General features: G+C 43.1%; 2 protein-coding genes across 4 annotated transcripts; one reads left to right on the top strand and one right to left on the bottom strand.

Annotated features, from left to right (window-relative positions):
* Window positions 1-22: 22 nt before the first annotated feature.
* kif17 (kinesin family member 17) lies at window positions 23-12612 on the top strand. Of its 3 annotated transcripts, none has more exons than XM_024427093.2 (14): window positions 23-1073; window positions 1429-1575; window positions 1810-1911; window positions 2188-2377; window positions 8781-9233; window positions 9365-9459; window positions 9551-9716; window positions 9894-9997; window positions 10116-10240; window positions 10323-10551; window positions 10771-11029; window positions 11173-11240; window positions 11337-11457; window positions 12020-12612. In XM_024427093.2, the coding sequence occupies exons 1-14, from the start codon at window positions 843-845 to the stop codon at window positions 12208-12210; spliced, it is 2481 nt and encodes an 826-aa protein (XP_024282861.1). In that variant the 5' UTR covers window positions 23-842; the 3' UTR covers window positions 12211-12612. The 3 variants fall into 3 exon arrangements, with proteins under 3 accessions (XP_024282861.1, XP_024282860.1, XP_024282862.1); XM_024427092.2 differs by having other exon boundaries at window positions 11170-11240; XM_024427094.2 differs by having other exon boundaries at window positions 949-1311; window positions 11170-11240.
* Window positions 12613-13774: 1162 nt separating this feature from the next.
* On the bottom strand, window positions 13775-20659 carry LOC112255471 (specifically androgen-regulated gene protein). The gene is made up of 4 exons (XM_024428451.2): window positions 20571-20659; window positions 17836-18007; window positions 17410-17605; window positions 13775-15921 (listed from the first exon to the last, which is right to left on the bottom strand). The coding sequence occupies exons 2-4, from the start codon at window positions 17938-17940 to the stop codon at window positions 14732-14734; spliced, it is 1491 nt and encodes a 496-aa protein (XP_024284219.1). The 5' UTR covers window positions 17941-18007; window positions 20571-20659; the 3' UTR covers window positions 13775-14731.
* Window positions 20660-27792: the final 7133 nt, after the last annotated feature.

Below are 27792 nucleotides of genomic sequence, written 5' to 3'. Positions count from 1 at the left end.
ACATGATTCCATATGTGTTATTTTATAGTTTTGATGTATTCACTATTTTTTTTTCTACAATGTAGAACGTAGGTGTGACGGGTACTGTACATATGCATAAATTAACACATATTTCTATGAACTTGATCTAAATCTGTTGTTTGGGTAGATTTGGAAGATTGGACGATTCTTCTGGGCACTTATAACATGACGTGCTTTGATCGCAGAAGTGTGTGGTTGCCTAGCAACTTGGAACGCCGTGGGAAGACAGACAGACAGAGCGAGCGGGCGATCTAATAGTCTCTGTTTAGCAGTTTTGTTTTGTTTTTGTGCACGGATTGTATTCATTGAAGGACATGTCATCTGCCAATCCAACCGACAAGCGGCCTGATATGTCAGCTAACGTCGGTAATGTTACAGGTTGTGTTTGCTTTGGTACTTGGTCAATGTGAAATAGCTAGTTTAGCTACTGACTATATCATGCTGATTTGCTATCCTGCTTCTGTGACCAGATCAACAGGTTGATGTTAGACTTCACTATTTTGATCAGATAGTATGTCAGCTGGATGAAGTATGTCATAGCTGCCAGTGAGATTAATTGTTTAGCTACAAATGAACAGTAATCTAAACTATTGTAACGACAATTATTGTTTCTTGCCGTTAGCTTGCACAATGCCTGAAATGGATTCAACAACTGATGATTGATATTGACATTGGTAGCCAATAATATCAATGATGATATTGACGTTTGTAGCCAATATCAAGAGATAATTCTTATAGACAAACATTGGTGTCAGACTGCCTTGCTAACTTGTCACCAGTGCTTGCCTGATATCAGACATACCAAGAAGACAGAGGCAAAAATGGCTTCAGAGGCAGTGAAGGTAGTGGTCAGGTGTCGGCCGATGAATGATAGGGAGCAAATCCTGAATTGTAAGATGGTAGTATCAGTAGAGACGAGTAGGTGTCAGTGTTTGATCAAGAAGCCAGGGGCGAAGGAGGAGCCACCAAAACAATTCACCTTTGATGGAACCTACTTCATTGGCCAAACCACTGAGCAGATGTACAACGAGATCGCCTACCCTTTGGTTGAGGTAGGCCTACAATAAATCCTACTACATTTCCACAACTTGATTTTGGTGGATTTCAAGCAGAAGCACCAGCTCTTGGGTTATTGGACACCTCCAGTAGAGATGTGAAACGAAATACATGTCACAGCTAGGAAACCAAGTGTGCCACTGCCACCTAAGATACAGTATATCCCCTTGCTAATGACCTTGGAGCTCATCATTTAGAGAAGAGGCTGCTATCAATCTACTGCTGAAATTAATTGTAAGCATATCGGCATATATTGCTTAAAAAGGTCTACAAGCATGTAAATTTGTCTTTGCACTGAATGTAATGAAAATGTGATGGTTGATGCAAACAGACTGTTCTTTCTACTGACAGGGGGTGACTGAAGGGTACAATGGAACAATTTTTGCATATGGCCAGACTGGAAGTGGCAAGTCCTTCACCATGCAGGGGGTATCTGAGCCAGCAGCCCAGAGAGGGGTCATCCCAAGGGCCTTTGAGCACATCTTTGAGAGCATTCAGGTACAGTCTTCACCTTCAATATTGTAATGCCACCAAGGATAAGTTGGTGGGGATCATTATTTTAGAATTGCTGTGGTTGGAAAAGCTGACCTCAGACAAGGCCTTTGTATGACTGACAGGGCCTATTTGAGTGGCCAGGTTGTATTACTGTAGGTCACATGAATGTGCTTCATTGTCAAGTGTTTCCTCTCAAGAATAGGTTCTTATTCATTAGTTGTCTTCTGTGTAAGATAGTGTGCAGAAAATACAAAGTTCCTGGTGAGGGCTTCCTACTTAGAGATCTACAATGAAGAAATCCGAGACCTTTTGGGAAATGACACCAAACAGAAAATGGAGGTAAGAAAGCATAGTACCAGAATATTAGAGGGGTATTCATTTTTTAAGTAGTGCACATTTATGTTTCTGACATAGAGGTTGTTTCTTGCCATGGGATGATAGGAAAGGAACCGCTTCATTGTGCGGTGGGCATTTGTATTTCCGGCACAATGGTTGTTACCTTTGCGACTTAAGAATAGGACAGGGAAGTGTGTGCCTGTTTGTGAGTTTGTTAATGTGTCCTCATATGATGACAGGTTTGTTGTTTGTGTGCATGTGCTTGTTGGCGGATGTCAGCTGAAGGAGCACCCAGAGCATGGTGTATATGTGCGAGACCTCTCCTTGCACACAGTGCACAGCGTGGGGGAGTGTGAGCGCATTATGGTGCAGGGCTGGGGGAATCGATCTGTGGGCTACACCCTGATGAACAAGGACTCCTCCCGCTCCCACTCAATCTTTACCATTCACATGGAGATCTGCAACACAGGTGAGATCACCCCTCTGTATGTGCATCAACACACACAAACTCAGTCATTCACAACCTGCCTCTACAGATGTGTCACTAATACACACATATTCAGTGAGTTAAACAGAAACTAGTGAGGAGGCTGGAATGTTGAGTCATATTTCTGTCTCTTTGCAATCCATGGAACTAAAACAGACCTATCAGCTGCATAAATAACCTCAAAAACCATATACAGAGCCTTCAGAAAAGTATTCACACCCCTTGACTTTTCCCACATTTTGTTGTTACAGCCTGAATTTAAAATGGATAAAATTTTGATTTTTGGTCACTGGCCTACACACAATACCCCATAATGTCATAGTGGGGAAAAAATGTACACACATTTTTACAAATGAATAACAAATGAAAAGATGAAATGTCTTGAGTCAATAAGTATTCAACCCCTTTGTTATGTCAATCCTCAATAAGTTCAGCAGTAAACATTTGCAAAACAAGTAACAATAAGTTGCATGGACTCACTCTGTGTGCAATAATAGTGTTTAACATTATTTTTTTAATGAGTACCTAATCTCTGTACCCCACACATACAATTATCTGTAAGGTTCCTCAGTCAAGCAGTGAATTTCAAACACAGATTCAACCACAAAGACCAGGGAGGTTTTCCAATGCCTCACAAAGGGCACCTATTGGTAGATGGGTAAAAGAAGCTGACATTGAATGTCCCTTTGAGCATTGTGTAGTTATTATTTACACTTTAGATGGTGTATCAATACACCCAGTCACTACAAAGATACAGGGTGTCTTTCTTAACTCAGGTGACGGAGAGGAAGAAAACGTCTCAGGGATATCACCATTTTGCTAATGGTGACTTTAAAACCATTACAGAGTTTAATGGTAGGAAAAAACTGAGGATGTCTCAACGACATTATAGTTACTCCACAATACTAACCTATGCGTTCTATGGAAAAGAATGAACGATGTGGAAGGTGTGTTCCATGACGTGGAAGGTGTGTTCCATGACGCGCAAGCGGAGAGGAACTGAGCTTCCAAGGAGTTGCATTATTTTCCAGGGAACACATAGAGCCCCGAGTTGATTATCCCTTTTATACCATTAACACATTTGCCACTAGAAATGTGTTCATTTGCCTGTAGAAAATGTGTTCAAAGTCCATTGAAGTAGCTAGCAAGTTTACTAGATAGCTAAAGTACTAGTTGCTGTGGTAACCAAACAAAGAGACTTGTTAGTTTAGCTAAACAAACCATCAGTCCTAGCTTGCTATTAATGAAAATCCAAATTCAACAATACCAATACTGTTTTCAATCCGACTTGCTTTCAAAAGCAGCTCAAACAAAACATGTAAAAATTAACTATAGCCATTCAATTCTACTGTGGGAAATAATGCACGCCCTAGAATGCCCTTCAAGCTAATCAGAAAGGAGTATTCAACAATTTCATGGTATAACAAGTGTTATGTTTGGGGCAATTCCAATACAATTCCAATACAACACATTACTGAGTACCATTCTCCATATTTTCAAGCATAGTGGTGGCTGCATCATGTTATGAGTTAAGGGGGGTCCGACCCAGTACTAGATTAGTGTACCTAATAAACTGTTCAGTGAGTGAAACATTAGGAACATTGGCTCTTTCCATGAGACTGAACAGGTGAAACCTATGATCTCTTAAATCACTTGTTAAATCCACTTCAATCAGTGTAGATGAAGGGGAGGAGACCAGTTAAAGAAGGATGTGTATATATGTGTGTATATGTGCCATTCAGAGGATGAATGGGCAAGACAAAAGATTTAAGCGCCTTTGAACAGGTATGGTAGCAGCTGCCAGGCACACCGGTTTCATTGTGTCAAGAACTGCAAAGCTGGTAGGTTTTTCATGCTCAACAGTTTCCCATGTGTGTCAAGAATGGTCCACCACCCAAAGGACCGCCAGCCAACTTGACACAACTGTGAAAAGCATCAGCATCAACATGGGGCAGCATCCATTTTTCGACACCTTGTGGAGTCCATGCCCTGACGAATTGAGGTTGTTCTGAGTGCAAAAGGGGATGCAACTCAAAATTAGGAAGGTGTTCCTAATGTTTTGTACACTCAGTGTACATAACATAATATTCTGCATATTGGTTGTGATCGAGGAGTAGCTGGCGAACTACCAATGGAGACCAGTTGCTGCAAGGTGCCTTGTTCAATTACTCTCAGAGGACATGTCTTTTACTCTGACCTAGTCTCAAAGGCTTCCCCCTGGATGTGACATGATATTCCCTCCCTCTCTCAATGACTATTAACTATCACATTTCTTAATTTGTTAATTTAGCTACAGTACCAATCAAAAGTTTGGACACACCTACTCATTCAAGGGTTTTTCTTAATTTTTTACTATTTTCTACATTGTAGAATAATAGTGATGACATCAAAACTATAAAATAAGACAGATGGAATCATGTACTAACCAAAAAAGTGTTAAACATAACCAAATATATTTTATGTTTTAGATTTTTCAAAGTAGCCACCCTTTGCTGATAAAAGCTTTGCACTTTTGGCATTCCCTCAACCAGCTTCACCTGGAACGCTTTTCCAACAGTCTTGAAGGAGTTCCCACATATGCTGAGCACATATTGGCTGCTTTTCCTTCACTCTGCGGTCCAACTCATCCCAAACCATCTCATTTGGGTTGAGGTCGGTCGTTTGTGGAGACCAGGTCATCTGATGGAGCACTCCATCACTCTCCTTCTTGGTCAAATAGCCCTTACACAGCCTGGAGGTGTGTTGGATCATTTTCCTGTTGAAAAACAAAGGATAGTCCTACAAAGCGCAAACCAGATGGGATGGCGTATCGCTGCAGAATGCAGTGGTAGCCATGCTGGTTAAGTGTGCCTTGAATTCTAAATACATAACAGACAGTGTCACCAGCAAAGCACCATCACACCTCCTCCTCCATGCTTCATGGTAGGAACCACACACGCGGAGGTCATCCGCTCACCTTCTCTGCATCTCACAAAGACATGGCGGTTGGAACCTAAAATCTCTTATTCAGACTCATCAGACTAAAGGACAGATTTCCACCGGTCTAATGTCCATTGCTTGTGTTTCTTGGCCCAAGCAAGTCTCTTCTTATTATTGCTGTCCTTTATTAGTGGTTTCTTTCCAAAAATTTGACCATGAAGGCCTGATTCACGCAGTCTCCTCTGAACAGTTGATGTTGAGATGTGTCTGTTACTTGAATGCTGTGAAGCATTTATTTGGGCTGCAGTCTGAAGTGCAGTTAACTCGAACTTATCCTATGTGACAGAGGTAACTCTGGGTCTTCCTTTCCCGTGGCGGTCCTCATGGGAGCCAGTTTCATCATCGCGACTGAACTTGAAAAAACTTTAAAAGCTCTTGACATTTTCCAGATTGACTTTTGATTTGATTAACACTTTTTTGATTACTACATGATTCCAAATGTGTTATTTCATAGTTTTGATGTCTTCACTATTATTCTACAATGTAGAAAATAGTAAAAATAAAGAAAAACCCTGGAATGAGTAGGTGTGTCCAAACTTTTGACTGGTACTGTATATTTCCATACAGTTGAAGTCGGAAGTTTACATACACCTTAGCCAAATACATTTAAACTCAGTTTTTCACAATTCCTGACATTTAATCCTACTAAAAAGTCCCTGGCTTAGGTCAGTTAGGATCACCACTTTATTTTAAGAATGTGAAATGAAATAATATTAGAGAGAATGATTTATTTCAGCTTTATTTCTGTCATCACATTCCCAGTGGGTCAGAAGTTTACATAAACTCAATTAGAATTTGGTAGCATTGCCTTTAAATTGTTTAACTTGGGTCAAATGTTTCGGGTAGCCTTCCACAAGCTTCCCACAATAAGTTGGGTGAATTTTGGCCCATTCCTCCTGACAGAGCTGTAACTGAGTCAGGTTTGTAGGCCTTCTTGCTCGCACAAGCTTTTTCAGTTCTCCCCACACATTTTCTACAGGATTGAGGTCAGGGCTTTGTGATGGCCACTCCAATACCTTGACTTTGTTGTCCTTAAGCCCTTTTGCCACAACTTTGGAAGTATGCCTGTCGTCATTGTCCATTTGGAAGACACATTTGCGACCAAGCTTTACCTTCCTGACTGATGTCTTGAGATGTTGCTTCAATATATCCACATAATTTTCTTTCCTCATGATGCCATCTATTTTGTGAAGTGCACCAATCCCTCCTGCAGCAAAGCACACCCACAACATGATGCTGCCACCCCCGTGCTTCACGGTTTGGATGGTGTTCTTCGGCTTGCAAGCCTCCCCCTTTTTCCTCCAAACATAAAGATCGTCATTATGACCGAACAGTTCTATTTTTGTTTCATCGGACCAGAGGACATTTCTCCAAAAAGTATGATCTTTGTCCCCATGTGCAGTTGCAAACTGTAGTCTGGCTTTTTTATGGCGGTTTTGGAGCAGTGGCTTCTTCCTTGCTGAGCGGCCTTTCAGGTTATGTTGATATAGGACTCGTTTTACTGTGGATATAGATACTTTTGTACCTGTTTCCTCCAGCGTCTTCAGAAGGTTCTTTGCTGTTATTCTGGGATTGATTTGCACTTTTCACACCAAAGTACGTTCATCTCTAGGAGACAGAACACGTCTCCTTCCTGAGTGGTATGACGGCTGCGTGGTCCCATGGTGTTTATGCTTGCATACTATTGTTTGTACAGATGAACATGGTACCTTCAGGCGTTTGGAAATTGCTCCCAAGGATGAACCAGACTTGTGGAGGTCTACAATTATTTTTCTGAGGTCTTGGCTGATTTCTTTTGATTTTCCCATGATGTCAAGCAAAGAGGCACATAGTTTGAAGGTAGGCCTTGAAATGCATCCACAGGTACACCTCCAAATGACTCAAATGATGTCAATTAGCCTATCAGAAGCTTCTAAAGCCATGACATAATTTTCTGGAATTTTCCAAGCAGTTTAAAGGCACAGTCAACTTAGTGTATGTAAACTTCTGACCCACTGGAATTGTGATACAGTGAATTATAAGTTAAATAATCTGTCTGTAAACAATTGTTGGAAAAATTACTTTTGTCATGCAAAAATTACTTTTGTCATGCACGAAGTAGATGTCCTAACCGACTTGCCATAACTATTGTTTGTTCACAAGAAATTTGTGGAGTGGTTGAAAACAAATTTTAATGACTCCATAATAAGTGTTTTTAAACTTCCGACTCCCACCCTATGGGCTGCAATTCAGCTGTTAGCTGCCAATGATGTACACCATGATTGACAAGCTAAACCTTATATACAGTGCATTTGGAAAGTATTCAGTCCCCTTGACTTTTTCAACATTTTGTTATGTTAAAGACTTATTCTAAAATTGATGAAATAGTTTTTTCCCCTCATCAATCGACATACAATAAATACCCTGTAGTGACAAAGTAAAAACATGTTTTTAGACATTTTTGCAAACTTGTAAAAAAAATACAAAAGTGAAATTTTACATAAGTATTCAGACCCTTTACTCAGTGCTTTGTTGAAGCCCCTTTGGCAGCGATTTTACTGAGGAGTGGCTTCCGTTTGGTCACTATCCAGAAAGGCCTGATTGGTGAACTGCTGCAGAGATGGTTGTCCCTCTGGAGCACTGTCAGAGTGACCATCGGGTTCTTGGTCACCTCCCTGACTCAGGCCCTTCTCCCCGATTGCTCAGTTTGGCTGGGCAGCCAGCTCAAGGAAGAGTCTCGGTGGTTCCAAACTTCTTCCATTTAAGAATGATGGAGGCCACTGTGTTCTTGGGGACCTTCAGTGCTCCAGTACCCTTCCCCAGATCTGTGCCTTGACACACTCCTGTCTCGGGGGTCTTTGGACAATTCCTTCATCCTCATGGCATAGTTTTTGCTTTGACATGCACTGTCAACTGTGGGAGCGTATATAGACAGGTTTGTGTCATTCCAAATCATGTCCAATCAATGGAATTTACCACAGGTGGACGGACGCCAATCAAGTTGTGGAAACATCTCAAGGGTGATCAATGGAAACAGGATGCACCTGAGCTCAATTTTGAGCCTCATAGCAAAGGATCTGAATACTTATTTACATAAGGTATTTCTGTTTTTTATTTTATAACATTTGCAAAAATGGTTTTCGCTTTGTCATTATGGGGCATTGTGTGTAGATTGATGAGGAAAAAGTTAATTTAATCACATTTAGAATAAGGCTGTAATGTAACAAAATGTGGAAAAGGAGAAGGGGTCTGAATACTTTCTGAATGCACTGCATACACACTGCATCTAGATCTCAGGGTCCAAAAGAAGGGAGAGGAACTAGTACGGCAGATTATGACAGCTAACTCAACCATAATGCGTGTTCTTGTCTGTGTTAGCACTTGGCTTTGAGGCCAAACATTCACTGTCTGTGTCCTGTGGTCTCAGATTCAGCTGGCGAGGACCACCTGCGTGCTGGAAAACTGAACCTGGTGGACCTTGCAGGCAGTGAGAGGCAGTCTAAGACTGGTGCCACCGGGGAGCGGCTCCGTGAGGCCACCAAGATCAACCTGTCCCTGTCGGCTCTGGGCAACGTCATCTCTGCCCTGGTGGATGGCCGCTCCAAACACATTCCCTACCGAGACTCCAAACTGACCCGGCTGCTGCAAGACTCCCTGGGAGGGAACACTCGCACCCTGATGGTGGCCTGCCTCTCGCCTGCAGACAACAACTATGAGGAGAGCCTGAGCACCCTGCGCTACGCCAACAGGGCCAAGAACATCCAGAACAGGCCCCGCATCAATGAGGACCCCAAGGATGCCCTGCTCCGAGAGTATCAGGAGGAAATCAAGCAACTACGCGCCCTCATCTCTGGCCAGCTGGGCAGTGGCAACCTGTCATGTGAGAACCATGTTTTTCTCCACACTTTGTCTTACCATTGAGAGTAAGAGTTTTCACATAGAAGATCAAACTGCTAGGTTATTATGTCTAGTCTAAAATTGGATTATTCTCAATTGTACCATTTTCATCAGCGCTTCTGGCTGGTCAGTTGTCTGCGGGGCCTTCTGCTGGTCCATCAAGGCCACAGTCTAGCAGTACTGAGGGGGAGAAGGAGAAGATTAAAGAGGTGGGTAGGGTACTCTTCCACTGGGTTAGTTGACGACTGAGAGGCTGTTGAGTGGGAGGGGTAGATGAACTGACCTATTTGTGACCTCCAGGAATACGAGGAGAAGCTGGCCAGGCTTCAGGCTGAGTATAACGCTGAGCAGGAGTCCAAGGCCAAGCTACAGGAGGACATAGCTGTTCTGCGCTCTTCATATGAGACCAAGCTGTCCAGTCTAGAGAAGTCTAGGGCCAGCAGAGGGCACTATATTACCACGGCTGGTACCGTTACAACATCCCTGTCTACATTAGAATAACCAACCAATTCATTATCACACCGTTAGACAACCATAGCCAAGGATTTTAATAAGATATTTTATTAAGATAATACCTTTGGCACTCAAGTGTATAGATGTTGCTCTAGTACTTGATACTATGCCTTGTTTTCTCATTGCCTAGAGTCAGAGATCTCCATTCTTATGAAACAAGCTCTTGAGGAGGAATCATGCTGTGTCACTGCTGCCCCACATGAGCATGCGGATTTGGAACCAGCCCTGGCCAAGGTACACATGCCTCAAGTTCCCAGTACTTGTGGATAACAGGTTATGCATGCATTTTGTAGAAGTACACATCAGAATGGAGCGGTCCCTTTAATGACGTGTGTAACTTCTCTTCTTGTAGGTGAGCCAGACACAGACATCTCGCCAGGTGACCAGTGTCCAGACAGAGTCTGAGGGGGAGGAGAATGCGGACTCCCCTCCCATTGGCACCCCAGGCCCTCTGGACCAGAAGCATGTCCTCGAGAGGTGAGTGACCACACACCCACAATATACCCTTTGTATAACATCATGTCCAGTGGTGTGACATGGTGCCCTGTCTTGTCTCCAGGCTGCAGCAGTTGGAGCAGGAAGTGGTGGGAGGGGAGCAGGCTCGGAACAAGGAGTTACAGCAGAGACACCGACAGAGGAAGACCCTGGCAGACCAGAGGAAGAAGCAGCTGATTGAGGCCCTGGCAGAGAACCGTGAGGAGAGTGACAATGTGATGCTCAATGTCTACGATTCCATCCAGGAGGAGGTCCATGCTAAGAGTCGGCTCCTAGAGAACACCCAGGGCAAGGTGGGACATCTTCATGGCAAATAAATGCCAGATGAATGATTTATCTACTAGCACGCATGTTCCTGTACTAGATTTCTTACGCACATTTTTATTATTGATTCTGATTGCTGATTCTGTTAAGAATACATTATGAACTGTGATATAGATATAAGGTTAAAGAGTAAACCTAAGCCTGTATGGTCTAGTTTTAAGTGGTGTTCTCCTGATGTGATTTCACAGCTGAAGGCGGCCAAGCTGGAGATCCGGGACCTGCAGGCAGAGTTTGAACTAGAGAGAAACGACTACCTGGCCACCGTCCGCAGGCTGGAGAGGGAGGGCCATTTGCTGCAGGCACTGCTGGAGCGCATGGCCCCTCTGGTCCGCCGTGACTGCAACTACAGCAACCTGGACCGCCTGCGGAAGGAGGCCACCTGGGATGAAGACGGTGCCACCTGGAGGCTGCCTGAGGTGGTGGTGCAGAAAATGGCCCTGCCATCAGGTGAGTGTAGGACAGGGAGAAATTATGTTGTGAGGATTTCTTTGAAGATAGGATTAATGTTCACATTTTTAGTGGATGGACTTTTTGTGTAGATTTATATGTTGAGATTGCATGGATCCTCTGTCCCGTCTCTCTTTCAGCAGTAGCTCCTTCAGCTCAGAGGCTCTCTGTACGCAGGAGCTCAGTGGCTGACACAGGAGAGTCCTTTCAGGTGGGTACTCATCTTTTTAAAAACGTTCCATATGGGATATGATAATTAAAACATAAAATGTCTATGGTCTCTCATTGTTGCCTATGTTTTGTGCAGGATGATGAGGACCGATATAAGGAGATGTTGAACCGCAGCGACAGCGAGAACTTCGCCAGCAACTACTTCAAGCCTAAGAGAGCCAACCAGCTGCTGGGCGGTGAGCCACTGAAGGGACTGGGTAAGACCAGGCGCTACAGGCCCTTCCCCTGACCCCACAGCCCAGGCTACAGGAGGGAGAGCAGATCTGCTCACTGTATTTACACAAATAAACTATGTTAGCCTCGCCCAGCCCAGTGCATTTTCACTGCTCTTACTGTAAATGTTATACATGGATAGGGTTTTTTTCTTATAGAAAACTGCAGAGGGCAAAAAAAAAACAATCAGCAAGCAATGCAGATGTAGAAGCACAACTGTGACTGAGGTGTAGTTAATGTTAACATAAAAAAAGGCAAACTATGAATTGGTATTTAATAAGGTGTGCAGGTCGAAGGGGGAGGTGCCTGAAATGATAAGAAAATAATACAATTCAGATACTTTTGGAATGAACATTCAAATAAAATGTGACAATTATAGCACCACATATAATACCAACGTACTGCTTGCTAGTATACAATTGTTTTATAAGGGTCCAAGTCAGTTACTGGAAACATTAAAAAGATCTAGCCTGCTATCCACTTAACTTCAACAGATCCTTTGCCCTATATTTGCTGTTGTCCCACTGATGACCTCTTCCCCTGCAGCAGTTCACTCAGCACCCCAGGGGAACGGGACGCCTCACCTGACCTCCAGCGGCTCCAACATCGGCCCCTCACTCAGCACTGAATCCCTCCTCCCTCGCCCCTTCCGCCTCGAGTCACTGGGGATCACCCCATCCAATGGCAAGGTGAAGAGGAAGAAAAGCAAAACGCACATCCCCTATGAGGGGAACTGAGAGAGCTGGGCTAGAGGGGAACTCTTCTGCAACCTCTCAATTTTTACCTGCCACCCTTTTTGACTCCTAGAGACCTCACTATTTGTTGACTTGTTTTGGTAGAGTATTTTGTTAATTCACTGTGATTGACCCTGTGGTGTTGGTGAACTATTGAACTTTTGCTAACCGGCAATATAATGTCACATTTACATGGACACTTGGTCTGGCAATGTGATGTTACTGGTGTGTTTGTTTTTTAGTACCTTTTTAAATGTTAGCTAACATTATGCTACTACCTAATGCCACACACCATAGTGCTTGCACTGACTCTTAATGCTGTGATATGGTTTATCCAACCCTGAATGTATTATTTATCACTGTTGTGGTTTTTGGATGAACTGTTAATACAATATATTTTCTGTAGATCTTGTTCATTTCATGTCTAGTTCTCAATCACTTCACAGAATGTGTCTGTTTGTAAAATATTTAGCTGTGAGCATCAGTAATAGGAAGGTCATCTTCACCATCAGGGAAGAAATTAGATCCGAGAGCCAAACATGTTAGACCAGTTTCAATGTGACATCAGATGGATGACTCAACTAGTGCTCTGCGGCCAGGGTGGTGTTGTCATATTAGCAGAGTGTTAACAGGCCACAGATGACCGTGTAGGTTAGCCTCCGGTTTCCTGGCCTCTGAAAAGATGTGTCAAAGACAAACCTTCCTGTTGTCTGCAAACAAGACAAGTGTGGAGCGACCTTGTGATCTCCAGGGAGCTGAGTGACACAGCCAACTTGAATTGGTTTTTACAAGGAATCTGAGCCAAGCTTCCTTGGCAAAAAAATGTATTTAGCATTCCAGAAAATGACAAATTCCAGTACCTCTGACAATTCTGAATATGACATTTAAGGTAATGTCCCTAACCACGTACATTACCATCACAATGGAAAATCATTCAGGGTTGTGTGTCCCTTTCATCTGAATATCGATGAATCAAACCATCTCTTCTTTCTCCGTATCGTGTTTCCCACTTAGGCAATGGCTAGATTTTTTTCATCTATTGTTCAATACGACTTGACCGACCGCGGTTCTTTCAGTTGCGAGATGTGACACCATCGTATGCAAAGTACTCGGCTCAGACATGGATACGGCTCCACTATAATAATACCTCACTGAGAGAGAACTGCATTGGTTCCACTGATGATATGATAATTACCAGAGAGCATTCCAACAATATATAAGATACTGACCTTTCTCTTATACCGTTAAATGAAAAGAAAGGGTTCTTTGGACATCAAGAATGACCAGCACAAAAAAGAAAGCACTGGTCGGTCTGTTCAGTAGGACAAGTTCATAGAGGTGCAGTCCAAGATAATCTGATAACACACAGATAGCTGAGTAGGCTTTCTCATTGCGAAAGTGGCATGTGTAAAATGAATAGTCTGTAAGAGAGGAGGGTGCATCGAGGGGGAGAAAGGTAAGGCAGGTGGAAAGGTGTTTTGGGTGAATAAATGTTTCTTTGGGACTCTGTTTATAGTCAATTAAAAAATTTAAAAAACATTACAGTAAATGGGGACAGTACGTGAAAAACAGCGCATCTTGATGTCCACTTTATTAACAATATCTTATTTAATGTGAAGAAATGTACCTATTAGAAACTATTTGAATATCAAAATCACAAAAATGCTACCCTTACTATAAAATGTGCTGATTGTGATGGTTGCCGTTTTTGAAGAACCAGGCAGAAAAAAAATGAAGTCACACCCCCATAAGTAATATCATTGAAAAGCCCTCTCAAATGTCCTCTCAAAGGTACAATGGACCCTAACACAATTGCATATATGGCCTTTAGAGATATGGACCAAAAACAAATATGCATTAGAGAAGACAAAATATGTATGGTCAAATACATGTTCTCATCTCAAGCATACCGTGAACGTGGCAGGGTAGCCTAGTGGTTAGAGCATTGGACTAGTAACCGAAAGGTTGCAAGTTCAAATCCCCGAGTTGACAAGGTACAAAATCTATCGTTCTGCCCCTGAACAGGCAGTTAACACACTGTTCCTAGGCCGTCATTGAAAATAAGAATTTGTTCTTAACTGACTTGCATAAAGGTATAAAAAAAATTAAACGCAGTCTGTTACACAGCAATTATACCAAAAATATGATGAACTGAAATGTGTCTTCTGCATTTAACCCAACCTCTCTGAATAAGCCTGTTGCATTCATTCCTCTGATCTACTGTATAAGTGTGCAGTGACTGATTCTGTAACAGCAAAATCCTTTAAAAACAATTAGCAAATATCATGTTAACAAACAACTGACATGAAAACTAAACTGCAGTAAGAGGTTTTACAGACAGAAAAGGAAGAAAGAAGGTATTTTCCTGATAAACCAGCACGTTCAGTGCTAAAAAATATTTACAGAAATCCATTCAATTCCCTCTTTATGCTGCTTCTCTGCCTACGGTGGTAGAGCCTGTTCCATGTGATACCCCTTTTATGTATCCATTTAACCACTGGGAAGAGATACCTTCTCTCCAGGCCTAGTCTTTCAGCAGCCCCAGCTTCCTAAGAGCCTCTCGTCTGTCTTCTCCCATGCTGGGCACCATCACCACACTGAAGCCCGGGCAGTGCGGGGTCTTGTGGGTGGACACTGGCTGGGCAGCGAGGGTTGTTTTCTCCTGCTCTGGGGCTTTGGTGGGAGCAGGTGGGGTGCAACGTCCACCCTGGGGAGGTTTCCGGTGGTCGGCCACGTAGGTCCCAAGCCCCACCTCAGAATGCTCTAGGGTGACAGCTTTGACCCCACTGGGTTTGGTCAGGTGTGAGGGCGGTATGGGGGGCTGCTCCTCACTCCTAGAGCGATGTAGGAAGCTGCTGCTTTGTACCGGCCTGCTGCTAGGTTCTCTGGGTCCTTGGGAGGTGGATGAGGGCTGGCTTCTTGTTGAGTTACCGTGGGGTTGAGCTTTAACTCCCACACTGGCTGAAGTTAGGTCACAGGTATAGTGAAATTTGGAGGAGCACAGTGGCGTAACAGAGTTAGGTTGGGACTCATTATTGTCTCTCAGGAGCCCCAGCTTCTGCAGGGCCTCCTTTCGCACCTTTTGGGAGTCCGACAAATGCCTGTCAGTGGGTGATGAGCTCAAGGAAGGGGCACTGGAGTCTGTGGTGGGGTTGGCTGTAACCTTTTGGGTATTCAGGGCAATGTGGGAGGGTATTTTGGGGGGTTTTGGGAACACTACTGGAGGACTGTCATTCTGCTTGCTGGGCTCTTGGGGGAGTGTGACCTGGGCTGGGGTGACTGACGGGTCTCTGGGTGTGCTCCCATGGTGCAGGTCAATGGGAACGGCTGATGAAGAGGGCTGCCTGTTCCAGTCTCTGGTCTCAGCTGTGGCACTTTGAAGGGTTCTCTTCATGGACGCACTCTTCCTCAGCTGCACTAGGGCCTCATAGGACAGAGGGCCCCTGGGTGAAGGGGGTGGTCTCTGACAAGGGTAGTCTTTGGGCTTTGATGGAGGGGGTATCACCACAACATTGACCTCAGGGGGTACACAAGGGTGATGGCTCTGAGATGGCGTGTTGTCCAAGGCAATGACCTGGGGCTTTGGGTGAGAGTTCTCATTATTTGGGGGTATTCCTGGCCTGGGCTTGGACAGGATGCAGGAGGTGCTGTTGGCCAGGATGAACGGAGTAGGAACCAGGTAACCGTACTCATCACTGGGATATTTTGATACATCTAAAAGACAAACAAAATGAACATTAGATGCTTTTTCCCCCTGCTGAAATGGATGAATGTACTACAGTAGCGGTGCGTGGGTAAAAATCACTATGGAAGCCAGGAAAAAAAGCCATATCACAACCTGTGTGTTGTGATAATTGTGTTGTTTGCTCTATAACCTGTTAGTTAATTTGCCTAGTGACCGTGATACACTGCATGACCAAAGGTATGTGGACACCGGCTCGTTGAACATCTCATTCCAAAATCATGATTACTAATATGGAGTTGGTCCCCCTTTGCTGCTATAACAGCCTCCACTCTTCTGGGAAAGCTTTCCACTAGATGTTGGAACATTGCTGCGGAGACTTGCTTCCATTCAGCCACAAGAGCATTAGTGAGGTTGGGCATTGATGTTTGGCGATTAGGCCTGGGTTGCAGTCGGTGTTCCAATTCAGCCCAAAGGTGTTCGATGGGGTTGAGGTCAGTGCTCTGTGCAGGCCAGTCAAGTTCTTCCACACCGATCTCAACAAACCATTCCTGTATGGACCTCGCTTTGTGCACAGGGGCATTGTCATGCTGAAACAGGAAAGGGCCTTCCCCAAACTGTTGCCACAAAGTTGGAAGCACAGAATCATCTAGAATGTCATTGTATGCTGTAACGTTAAGATTTCTCTTCACTGCCACTAAGGGGCCTAACCAGAATCAGGAAAAGCATCCCCAGACCATTATTCCTCATCCACCAAACGTTACAGTTGGCACTATGCTTTGGGGCAGGCAGCGCTCTCCTGGCATCCGCCAAAGCCTTACATCACTCCAGCCGAAGCTTGGCATAGCACATGGTGATCTTAGGCTTGTGTGCGGCTGCTCGACCATGGAAACCCATTTCATCCTGACCAACAGTTCTTGTGCTGACATTGCTTCCATTGCTTCCAGAGGCAGTTTGTTACTCGGTAGTTAGTCTTGCAAACGAGGACAGACAATTTTTACCCACTATGGGCGTCAGCACTCGGTGGTCACGTTTTTTAAGCTTGTGTGGCCTACCACTTCGTGGCTGAGCCGTTGTTGCTCCTAGACGTTTCCACTTCACAATACAAGTACTTACAGTTGACTGGGGCAGCTCTAGCAGGGCAGAAATTTGACAAACTGACTTGTTGGAAAGGTGTCATCCTCTGACGGTGCCACGTTGAAAGTCAACCTATGAAGGTTGCATGGCTGTGTGCTCAACGTTATACACCTGTCAGCAATGGGTGTGGCTGAAATAGCCGAATCTACTAATATGAAGTGGTGTCCACATACTTTTGTATATATAGTGTACATTCAGCCTCTTCCGAATTAAAGGGAAATTATGAAAACACAGAGAGATGAAAGATAAATAATTGTATATCTTTTTCTTGGTCAATTTTTTAGGAAAGACTGGCTTCCTTTGGAATCCATGAATGCACACCACTAAAATACGGTATGTTGATATTTAAGAGGATGTAATTCCCTCCTGGGCAGGTCACTCACTGTTGAGCTTGTTTTGGCCCATGGAGGCAGAGAGGTGGGCCATCTTGGTGGCCACGTTGCCGGTGGTGGGCAGGCAGTCAGGCTCATCATTGGACAGTCCATTGTCCTCCTCAGTCTCTAGGGACTCTATGGTCTCCTCCAAGAACATGAGACATGCCCTCTCCTCAGCAGACAGGTGCTTGAGGCTATTGTCACTCTGTAAGACACACCAGACCAACTTAAAAGACAAACAAATCATTGCCAAAAGGGGCTTCATTGCCAAAATGTCAAACTGTCCCCCACAAATCCCTGAAGCTATTGTCAATTCAGTTCATTCTGAGATGCAGTCATTTGTCACAAAATCTATTTCTTGTTGGGACAGCTTGCTTTCCTATGCAGGTTCAGGAATACAACTTGAGAAATGTGAGGATGACCAAATGTACTTACAAATCCAGAGTTCATACTGAAAACACTGTCACAGCTGCCCGCACTGTCCATGCCAGTGATCGTCCCTATGGTGACGCCACCGGGCCACGTGTCACTCTTTGGCATTGTAAAGATGAAGGTTTCTCAAGTCCAAGGTAATAAAATAAGTTGGTAGTGGAGAACCGTTCTTTCCCTGTCAAAAAAAATACAAACAACTTGATGTATGAATAAAATCATTAACTAAACTTGGAACTTTGAATATATCACTCGTTACTATTTCTAATTACTATATCTAATTGTCCACAAATAAAACTTAGCAAAACAAATATAATTTGATTCCAAAAAAAACACACACACACTTTTCTAAACCTTTTTATATGACAGTCAGATTCACACGAACCTGATGAATGGGTAGCAGAGCTAGTGGAGAATAACAGGGTATCGTAGCTAAGTAATGTTCTGTGCGATATCTTAGCTAACTACTCTCCTGGCCACACGTGACTCAGATTACAGCACGCTACTCTAATCTCCTTCAGCAGGATCAATTTCAGCGAGAATGATAGACAATACAAATGATATCCCTCCTTAACGCTGCATCCTACTTAACCATATACCTGTTGGTATAGATAGAGTAGCCTCTCCTGTATGTCTTTGAAAAATGTAGAATAATGTAGGTAACGATGTTGTTGAACATCCCTCTTCACACCTTTTTCCATATTGTGTGAATGAATGCACAACTAACAAACAAATGTGAGATAAAAACCTCAAATATTATATTGAAGTAGCTCTTGTGGTGTTTTGACTGAGACCATAATAAAGTAATACCTGATTTATAAGAAATGCCTCTACTCTGGTTTCAACACCTGAGTGGGGCTACTAAGTAGGTCAGTATACACAATAGCAGTCCTGTTCTGTTCACTGCTGAGGCTTTGTCACGTTACAGTGCTCCATCCTGACCAGGCCATTTCCCTGTGGAAGTTAAGTCCCCTATCCACAAGCATTTATGTAAAGTATACATCCAACCTGCAATCTTCAGCTCTTGAGCTCTGAATTTGAATGTGAAGTTCGTGATAACGTTTGTTGTCTTTAAACCTGGCACAATCTAGACTGATCTCATGCAAATAGCAGGGCAGTAGTAGCAGGTCATTCAGACAATGGATAGTACACGACACCATCTATTGTGGTTCAAAAGACAAGTGTTCTAAAGGGGAATAACAATACAGTCGATACTGGATAGAAAAGTAATAAAATGCCTTTTCAGTGGTTATCAGTCTCCTACTGTATAGCATGTTCCAATATATGATTCACTAGATGTGAGATAAGTCCTAATCTCTCGATATTGTGCATAAGATTCTACCTGCATATTTGTCACCTATATGATACTGTAAATACCCCAATTCATGTTAAATTCAAAGAAATACAATATAAAATTGCTGACACCATTCAAACCAATGAGGATACAGAACCTTTTACATTCACGTCATTTAGCAGACACTCTCATCCAGAGCAACATACAGGAGCAATTAGGGTTAAGCGCCTTGCTCAAGGGCACAGACTTTTTTCACCTAGTCAGCCAGGGGATTTGAACCAGCAACCTTGCGGTTACTGGCCCAACACTTTTAACCACTCTGTTACTTTACTGGCAAAAATATTTTTGTCACATACACCGGATAGGTGTGCTGAAATTTGTTGTTTTACAGGGTCAGCCATAGTAGTATGGCACCCCTGGAGCAAATTATTGTTAAGTGCCTTGCTCAATGGCACATCGATCGATTTTTCATCTTGTCAACTCGGGTATTTGAACCAGAAACCATTTGGTTACTGGCTCTAACTGCTAGGCTACCGGCCGCCACTTTTAAGTCAATTATCTTATCTCAGAATCTGCTTTTTGCAGATAGAACCTTCCAGTCCCAAGCGCTTAATATTTTAAATTAATAACCTCCATTGTGTCTTGTACTATGTATTTCACAGATGTTTAACTAAGAGAGACAAACTACTTGAACCCTCATACCCCTAGCATGCCAATGTGTGTGATCCGCCTGCTCTATGGCTGAAAGCAAAGTCTTGGAAAATATTGTTTGAGGGTTCACAAGAAGGGAAAATAAATCTATGCAGGTTATCACCACACAGTATATTCAGTTGCTGTACTGCGTGTACAAAGCTTTAATAACTATTGTGAAGGTGGAGTAAAAACCTGCTGACATTTCCTCAGAATGACAGACCACAGATCATCTAGTTAATCATTACTTCAGCTCACCACTTCTGACATAGAAGTATGACTTTGATGGTGAGTCACCTGACACACAATGAAAAACAAATGTGTCATTCCCAATCCATTTAGGACAAACTGCACTGTAAACATTGTTGCAGGAATTGTTCAGACATACACATACGCTGGGGGCATTAAAGTAACATGGGCAATAACACTTCATTGTCATAAGGCAGGTTAAGATTTGCTAGCTGATATTCAACACCAGGGTCAAGGTATTTTTCTGATCTTGCCACTCCCATAGGACTATTTCAGTTATGTTTTAACAAAGGCAATTGTAATTAGGATATAGCTCATATGAGTAAATGATGGTATTGTGTCTTATTAACAGTAGCCATACAATCTTGGCAAAATACAGTAGCAATGCAAATAGTTTACAGCAAAATATGAAGGCTATACATTTGTTTTAATTTCAAGAATCATTCAGTTTAATATCAAATAAAATATACAAGTAATCTATTCACTATTGTTTTATAATTTCGCTTACCTGTAATTTTACAGGCTTGTGCTAGTAACACCACATTCCGTTAATCGCGCAGGTCTAGTCCATCTGAACTGTTGCCTGTTCTGTCCGCGCTTCTGTTCAGAACCTCGCTACTACAGGTGAAAATATACCATGTGCCACACATTATTAACCAATCAGAGCACAGTACACCTACCCGTTAAGGCTTCGTTCAAGCAGCACATCTATGGCTGCGTTTAGACAGGCAACCCAATTCTGATATTGGTCTTTTAGACCAATTAGTGTAAAAGACCAATTAGTGTAAAAATAAATAAATAATAATAATAATTGTTGCTGCCTGTCTAAATGCAGACAGTTTAGTTGTAGGTCTACCAAAGATGGTGGATAAATGAAGATAGTTCACTGAGGCCGTTTACCGTTGAAAACAAATAGTTAGTTCTGATCTACTTAACTGGTGTGTCTTCCATAGATTCATCGAGGCTGGTCTTGTTAGTTCAATTGCCAAATTCGAGAGGATCTAAACCGTATGTAATTATTGGTATCGTAAAGGACTGACTGATCTACGAATAATAACAAGTAGTTATTATGAGGATTCTGTGTTATGCACTATAGCCCGTTACCATATATGTGATTGAATATTATCTGCTGTTGGCTTGTGTGGATGTATGTATGTGTTATGCAACATATCTGAATTTAGTTTTGTGAGACACCTGCTTGATGTAAGTAACCAAATTCTGTTAATTTATATTGTTAAAGGATCATGAGGAATACATAGTGGTAAAGGCAATTTTGAACTGATCGATCGCTCTTATGGTATAACAACGAATGTAATGTACTAAATGGGTCGGTTGGTGTAACGCGTACCCAGTTGTTTGAATGACGGTGAATCGGATTGGTTAAAGGAATTCACTAGTGTGTGTGTGAGCAGGATCGCAATGTAACAATGAATGCTGTGTACTGGTATGCATGAGGAAAATGTTCTAGTATAAATGGATATTTACTTTGGGTAAATTTAGAGTGAGTGCAGTAACACTGGGATATAAGTGGGCGCTCTGTATCAGAGTGAATGATCTACGGATAGAATTTGCAGGCCAACAAATTAAAAAGACCTGTGTTACATTGGATGGTTGCTGAAGCATACAGTGGGGCAAAAAAGTATTTAGTCAGCCACCAATTGTGCAAGTTCTTCCACTTAAAAAGATGAGAGAGGCCTGTAATTTTCATCATAGGTACACTTCAACTATGACAGACAAAATGAGAGAAAAATATTCCAGAAAATCACATTGATTTTTAATGAATTTATTTGACAATTATGGTGGAAAATAAGTATTTGGTCAATAACAAAAGTTTATCTCAATACTTTGTTATATACCCTTTGTTGGCAATGACAGAGGTCAAACCTTTTCTGTAAGTCTTCACAAGGTTTTCACACACTGTTGCTGGTATTTTGGCCCATTCCTCCGTGCAGATCTCCTCTAGAGCAGTGATGTTTTGGGGCTGTTGCTGGGCAACACAGACTTTCAACTCCCTCCAAAGATGTTCTATGAGGTTGAGATCTGGAGACTGGCTAGGCCACTCCAGGACCTTGAAATTCTTCTTACGAAGCCACTCCTTCGTTGCCCGGGCGGTGTGTTTGGGATCATTGTCATGCTGAAAGACCCAGCCACGTTTCATCTTCAATACCCTTGCTGATGGAAGGAGGTTTTCACTCAAAATCTCACGATACATGGCCCCATTCATTCTTTCCTTTACACGGATCAGTCATCCTGGTCCCTTTGCAGAAAAACAGCCCCAAAGCATGATGTTTCCACCCCCATGCTTCACAGTAGGTATGGTGTTCTTTGGATGCAACTCAGCATTCTTTGTCCTCAAAACAAGACGAGTTGAGTTTTTACCAAAAAGTTATATTTTGGTTTCATCTGACCATATGACATTCTCCCAATCTTCTTCTGGATCATCCAAATGCTCTCTAGCAAACTTCAGATGGGCCTGGACATGTACTGGCTTAAGCAGGGGGACACGTCTGGCACTGCAGTATTTGAGTCCCTGGCGGCGTAGTGTGTTACTGATGATAGGCTTTGTTACTTTGGTCCCAGCTCCGCAAGGCTATCAAACATGCTAAGCGCCAGTACAGAGACAAAGTAGAATCTCAATTCAACGGCTCAGACACAAGAGGCATGTGGCAGGGTCTACAGTCAATCACGGACTACAGGAAGAAATCCAGCCCAGTCACGGACCAGGATGTCTTGCTCCCAGGCAGACTAAATAACTTTTTTGCCCGCTTTGAGGACAATACAGTGCCACTGACACGGCCTGCAACGAAAACATGCGGTCTCTCCTTCACTGCAGCCGAAGTGAGTAAGACATTTAAACGTGTTAACCCTCGCAAGGCTGCAGGCCCAGACGGCATCCCCAGCCGCGCCCTCAGAGCATGCGCAGACCAGCTGGCCGGTGTGTTTACGGACATATTCAACCAATCCCTATACCAGTCTGCTGTTCCCACATGCTTCAAGAGGGCCACCATTGTTCCTGTTCCCAAGAAAGCTAAGGTAACTGAGCTAAACGACTACCGCCCCGTAGCACTCACATCCGTCATCATGAAGTGCTTTGAGAGACTAGTCAAGGACCATATCACCTCCACCCTACCTGACACCCTTGACCCACTCCAATTTGCTTACCGCCCAAATAGGTCCACAGACGATGCAATCTCAACCACACTGCACACTGCCCTAACCCATCTGGACAAGAGGAATACCTATGTGAGAATGCTGTTCATCGACTACAGCTCGGCATTCAACACCATAGTACCCTCCAAGCTCGTCATCAAGCTCGAGACCCTGGGTCTCGACCCCGCCCTGTGCAACTGGGTACTGGACTTCCTGACGGGCCGCCCCAGGTGGTGAGGGTAGGCAACAACATCTCCTCCCCGCTGATCCTCAACACTGGGGCCCCACAAGGGTGCGTTCTGAGCCCTCTCCTGTACTCCCTGTTCACCCACGACTGCGTGGCCAGGCACGCCTCCAACTCAATCATCAAGTTTGCGGACGACACAACAGTGGTAGGCTTGATTACCAACAACGACGAGACGGCCTACAGGGAGGAGGTGAGGGCCCTCGGAGTGTGGTGTCAGGAAAATAACCTCACACTCAACGTCAACAAAACTAAGGAGATGATTGTGGACTTCAGGAAACAGCAGAGGGAACACCCCCCCATCCACATCGATGGAACAGTAGTGGAGAGGGTAGCAAGTTTTAAGTTCCTCGGCATACACATCACAGACAAACTGAATTGGTCCACTCACACAGACAGCATCGTGAGGAAGGCGCAGCAGCGCCTCTTCAACCTCAGGAGGCTGAAGAAATTCGGCTTGTCACCAAAAGCACTCACAAACTTCTACAGATGCACAATCGAGAGCATCCTGGCGGGCTGTATCACCGCCTGGTATGGCAACTGCACTGCCCTCAACCGTAAGGCTCTCCAGAGGGTAGTGAGGTCTGCACAACGCATCACCGGGGGCAAACTACCTGCCCTCCAGGACACCTACACCACCCGATGCTACAGGAAGGCCATAAAGATCATCAAGGACATCAACCACCCGAGCCACTGCCTGTTCACCCCGCTGTCATCCAGAAGGCGAGGTCAGTACAGGTGCATCAAAGCTGGGACCGAGAGACTGAAAAACAGCTTCTATCTCAAGGCCATCAGACTGTTAAACAGCCACCACTAACATTGAGTGGCTACTGCCAACACACTGTCAATGACACTGACTCTACTCCAGCCACTTTAATCATGGGAATTGATGGGAAATGATGTAAATATATCACTAGCCACTTTAAACAATGCTACCTTATATAATGTTACTTACCCCACATTATTCATCTCATATGCATACGTAGATACTGTACTCTATATCATCGACTGCATCCTTATGTAATACATGTATCACTAGCCACTTTAACTATGCCACTTGGTTTACATACTCATCTCATATGTATATACTGTACTCGATATCATCTACTGTATCTTGCCTATGCTGCTCTGTACCATCACTCATTCATATATCCTTATGTACATATTCTTTATCCCCTTACACTGTGTATAAGACAGTAGTTTTTTTTTTTTTTGGAATTGTTAGTTAGATTACTTGTTCGTTATTACTGCATTGTCGGAACTAGAAGCACAAGCATTTCGCTACACTCGCATTAACATCTGCTAACCATGTGTATGTGACAAATAAAATTTGATTTGATTTGATTTGAGCTCTCTGCAGATCATTCACTAGGTCCCCCCGTGTGGTTCTGGGATTTTTGCTCACCGTTCTTGTGATCATTTTGACTCCACGGAGTGAGATCATGCGTGGAGCCCCAGATCGAGGGAGATTATCATTGGTCTTGTATGTCTTCCATTTCCTAATAATTGCTCCCACAGTTGATTTCTTCAAACCAAACTGCTTACCTATTGCAGATTCAGTCTTCCCAGCCTGGTGCAGGTCTACAATGTTGTTTCTGGTGTCCTTTGACAGCTCTTTGGTCTTGGCCATAGTGGAGTTTGGAGTGTGACTGTTTGAGGTTGTGGACAGATGTCTTTTATACTGATAACAAGTTCAAACAGGGTCCACTAATAACAGGAAACGAGTGGAGGACAGAGGAGCCTCTTAAAGAAGAAGTTACAGGTCTGTGAGAGCCAGAAATCTTGCTTGTTTGTAGGTGACCAAATACTTATTTTCCACCCTAATTTGCAAATAAATTCATTAAAAATCCTACAATGTGATTTTCTTGATTTTTTTCTACTAATTTTGTCTGTCATAGTTGAAGTGTACCTATGATGAAAATTACAGGCCTCTCATCTTTTTAAGTGGGAGAACTTGCACAATTGGTGGCTGACTAAATACTTTTTTGCCCCACTGTATGTAGTACATTAGATATTTCAGTTGTAGCTGGTATCAAGTTTGAATGAAAGGTTTATAGATCCTTATAAGGGTTATAGTACCTGGTTATATTGCATAAGAGTAAGGGAGGATAAATAACTGCGCATTTTTATTATTTAAATTGAGTGATTCGAACTGACGTATGTTTGTAAGGTTTGAGTGATTCAACCGTATATGTTTGCAGGTTGGAGTGATTCAACCGTATATGTTTGCAGGTTGGAGTGATTCGAACTGACGTATATTTGTAAGGTTTGAGAGAGTCGAACCGTATGATTGTGGTACATTGGGTATTAAGTCGATGTACTAATACCAAGTTTATATGACCTTCGGGTAAATAACAGGTGTGAGACCTAGGTTATGTTTTGAAACGGTAAAGGAGAAGTGCACGGTGTTTACTAGACAGTGGCTAGATTGGGACACATTCTAAGGCAGCACTCAATTGAACCTGATAATTTATATTGTATTCAAATTAAACAAGTAATTGAAATACATTAATAAATGGCTAACCAAGAGGCAGAGAATGTGTTGAAAACATTGAAATCAGCATTAGAGGCCAATGGAGGAAAAGAGGGAAAAGATTGGAGAAAGAAAGGAGAAATTACACAGAGGATGGATAAAAGAGGGCAGTATTGCCGCGCCCAACGGGCTCCCAGTCGACGGGGAGCCTGCTTAAATACTGGTGACATAGACTAAAATTCATTCTGATTGTAATTCAAATATTTATAGGTTTTGCATCATGGGGAACAATGAAAGGCCCGCAAAGTGGATTGCAGGCTGAGTTTATTTTATGTTAAAGGGACAGTGTACGTTCTTCACAGTTGTGTGTGTCTAATGGCAGGGTTTTTAAGAAGTATTTTGGGGAGAAAATTTGGAGGAAGATTGAATGAGTTACATGAGACATTGAGTAAATTTAAAACTAATGATTGGAGGGAGTACATTTTCATTTTCCCAGAGACATGATATCTTAAGGGGGTACACTCACATATGAAATATTATACGTTTTTATTTTCTGAGTCTTAATTAAATAGGTGAAATATTTTGATAAAGGAATGTTGTTTAATATAGTAAGAAACACTTCTTTGGAGGGGTGGTATGACTTATGACCTCCATTGTAACTTTCCTTTGTGGTCTGATCAGCCTCATTGGAAAGCCATTTGGATGGAGAATCTAGGGTCATTTGTAATAGTGATATTAAGGTAATTTAATACAAAAAGACAGTGAAATTTACATTATAGTGTCATATTTGATGAATGTGGTGTGAAAATTAGCTAGGATAAGTTTGAATTATGGTCGACTCATGTTAAGTATTTGGGACATATTTTGAGCCAACAGGGCTGGGAAGAAATTTAGATATTTGTGTTTGGTTTTAACACCTGTGTACAGGAGTACCTGTGTAATGGGGGAGGGTGTCCATATGGGAATTACATGATAACCAACTTGGGAGTGTTCTGGGATTGGAGAAGTGGGTATCCTTATAGCATAGGGGATCCCACAAAGGTGGATAGGTTTTCCATGATATGGGGGAAACCTGGGAGCACTGTTGAACTCTGTAAAGGTGATGAAATCCTACTAACCATGAAAACTATTAAGCTCTCTGATGCAGGCACTTACACCCTCGGACTACAAAGGACCGGGACAGGCACGATGGGTGTGTTTTCTATGAAGGTGCTGCCAAAACCACAGAGGTCCCAGACGAACCAGAGCCAGACACACTCCTCTACCACCCCTGGACCGAGCCTGCCACCCACCACCACTGTGTCAAATCCCATTCAGGTAATTAACGTTAGAGACTATTCAGCTATTGATCAATTAGGCACTAAGACTGGTTTTGATGGTAGGGACAATTTGTGGCTGTCTTATATGAGGTATTCAGCTAAGACCCTGAAAAGAAAGGACTGCATTATATGTGGTCATGCTAGACCTGTTCTGGCTACACACCCATTTGCTATAGGAGAAGGAGAGGGGTGGTTATGTATTCTGAGAAGTTTTTACCAGGTTAAGCCCAATTCAACCCTCTGTTCCTCTTTGAGCCTTGTGTTTCCTACAATACCTCCTCATCGGGCCCCTTGGAGTGTTAAGGCATATGGGGGCAATTACAGTTGCATCACGGGTACAGGTAATGGCATAGACTATGGGAGATTGCCTGAAGCAGATTGCAGTAGTAACATGACCATCAATGCCACTTGGCCAGTTGCAGGCCTAAACCAAACTAGTGGTCTGGCCGATGTGTGGTGGATATGTGGACCCAAAAGAATACTGAGACCCATTCTTAGAGGAGACTGACAAGGTACGTGTGCTCTGACCAGTCTGATAATTCCA

The sequence above is a fragment of the Oncorhynchus tshawytscha genome, linkage group LG07, assembly GCF_018296145.1.
Source record: "Oncorhynchus tshawytscha isolate Ot180627B linkage group LG07, Otsh_v2.0, whole genome shotgun sequence".
NCBI lineage: Eukaryota > Metazoa > Chordata > Actinopteri > Salmoniformes > Salmonidae > Oncorhynchus > Oncorhynchus tshawytscha.
This window is presented reverse-complemented; position numbering and strand designations above follow the sequence as displayed.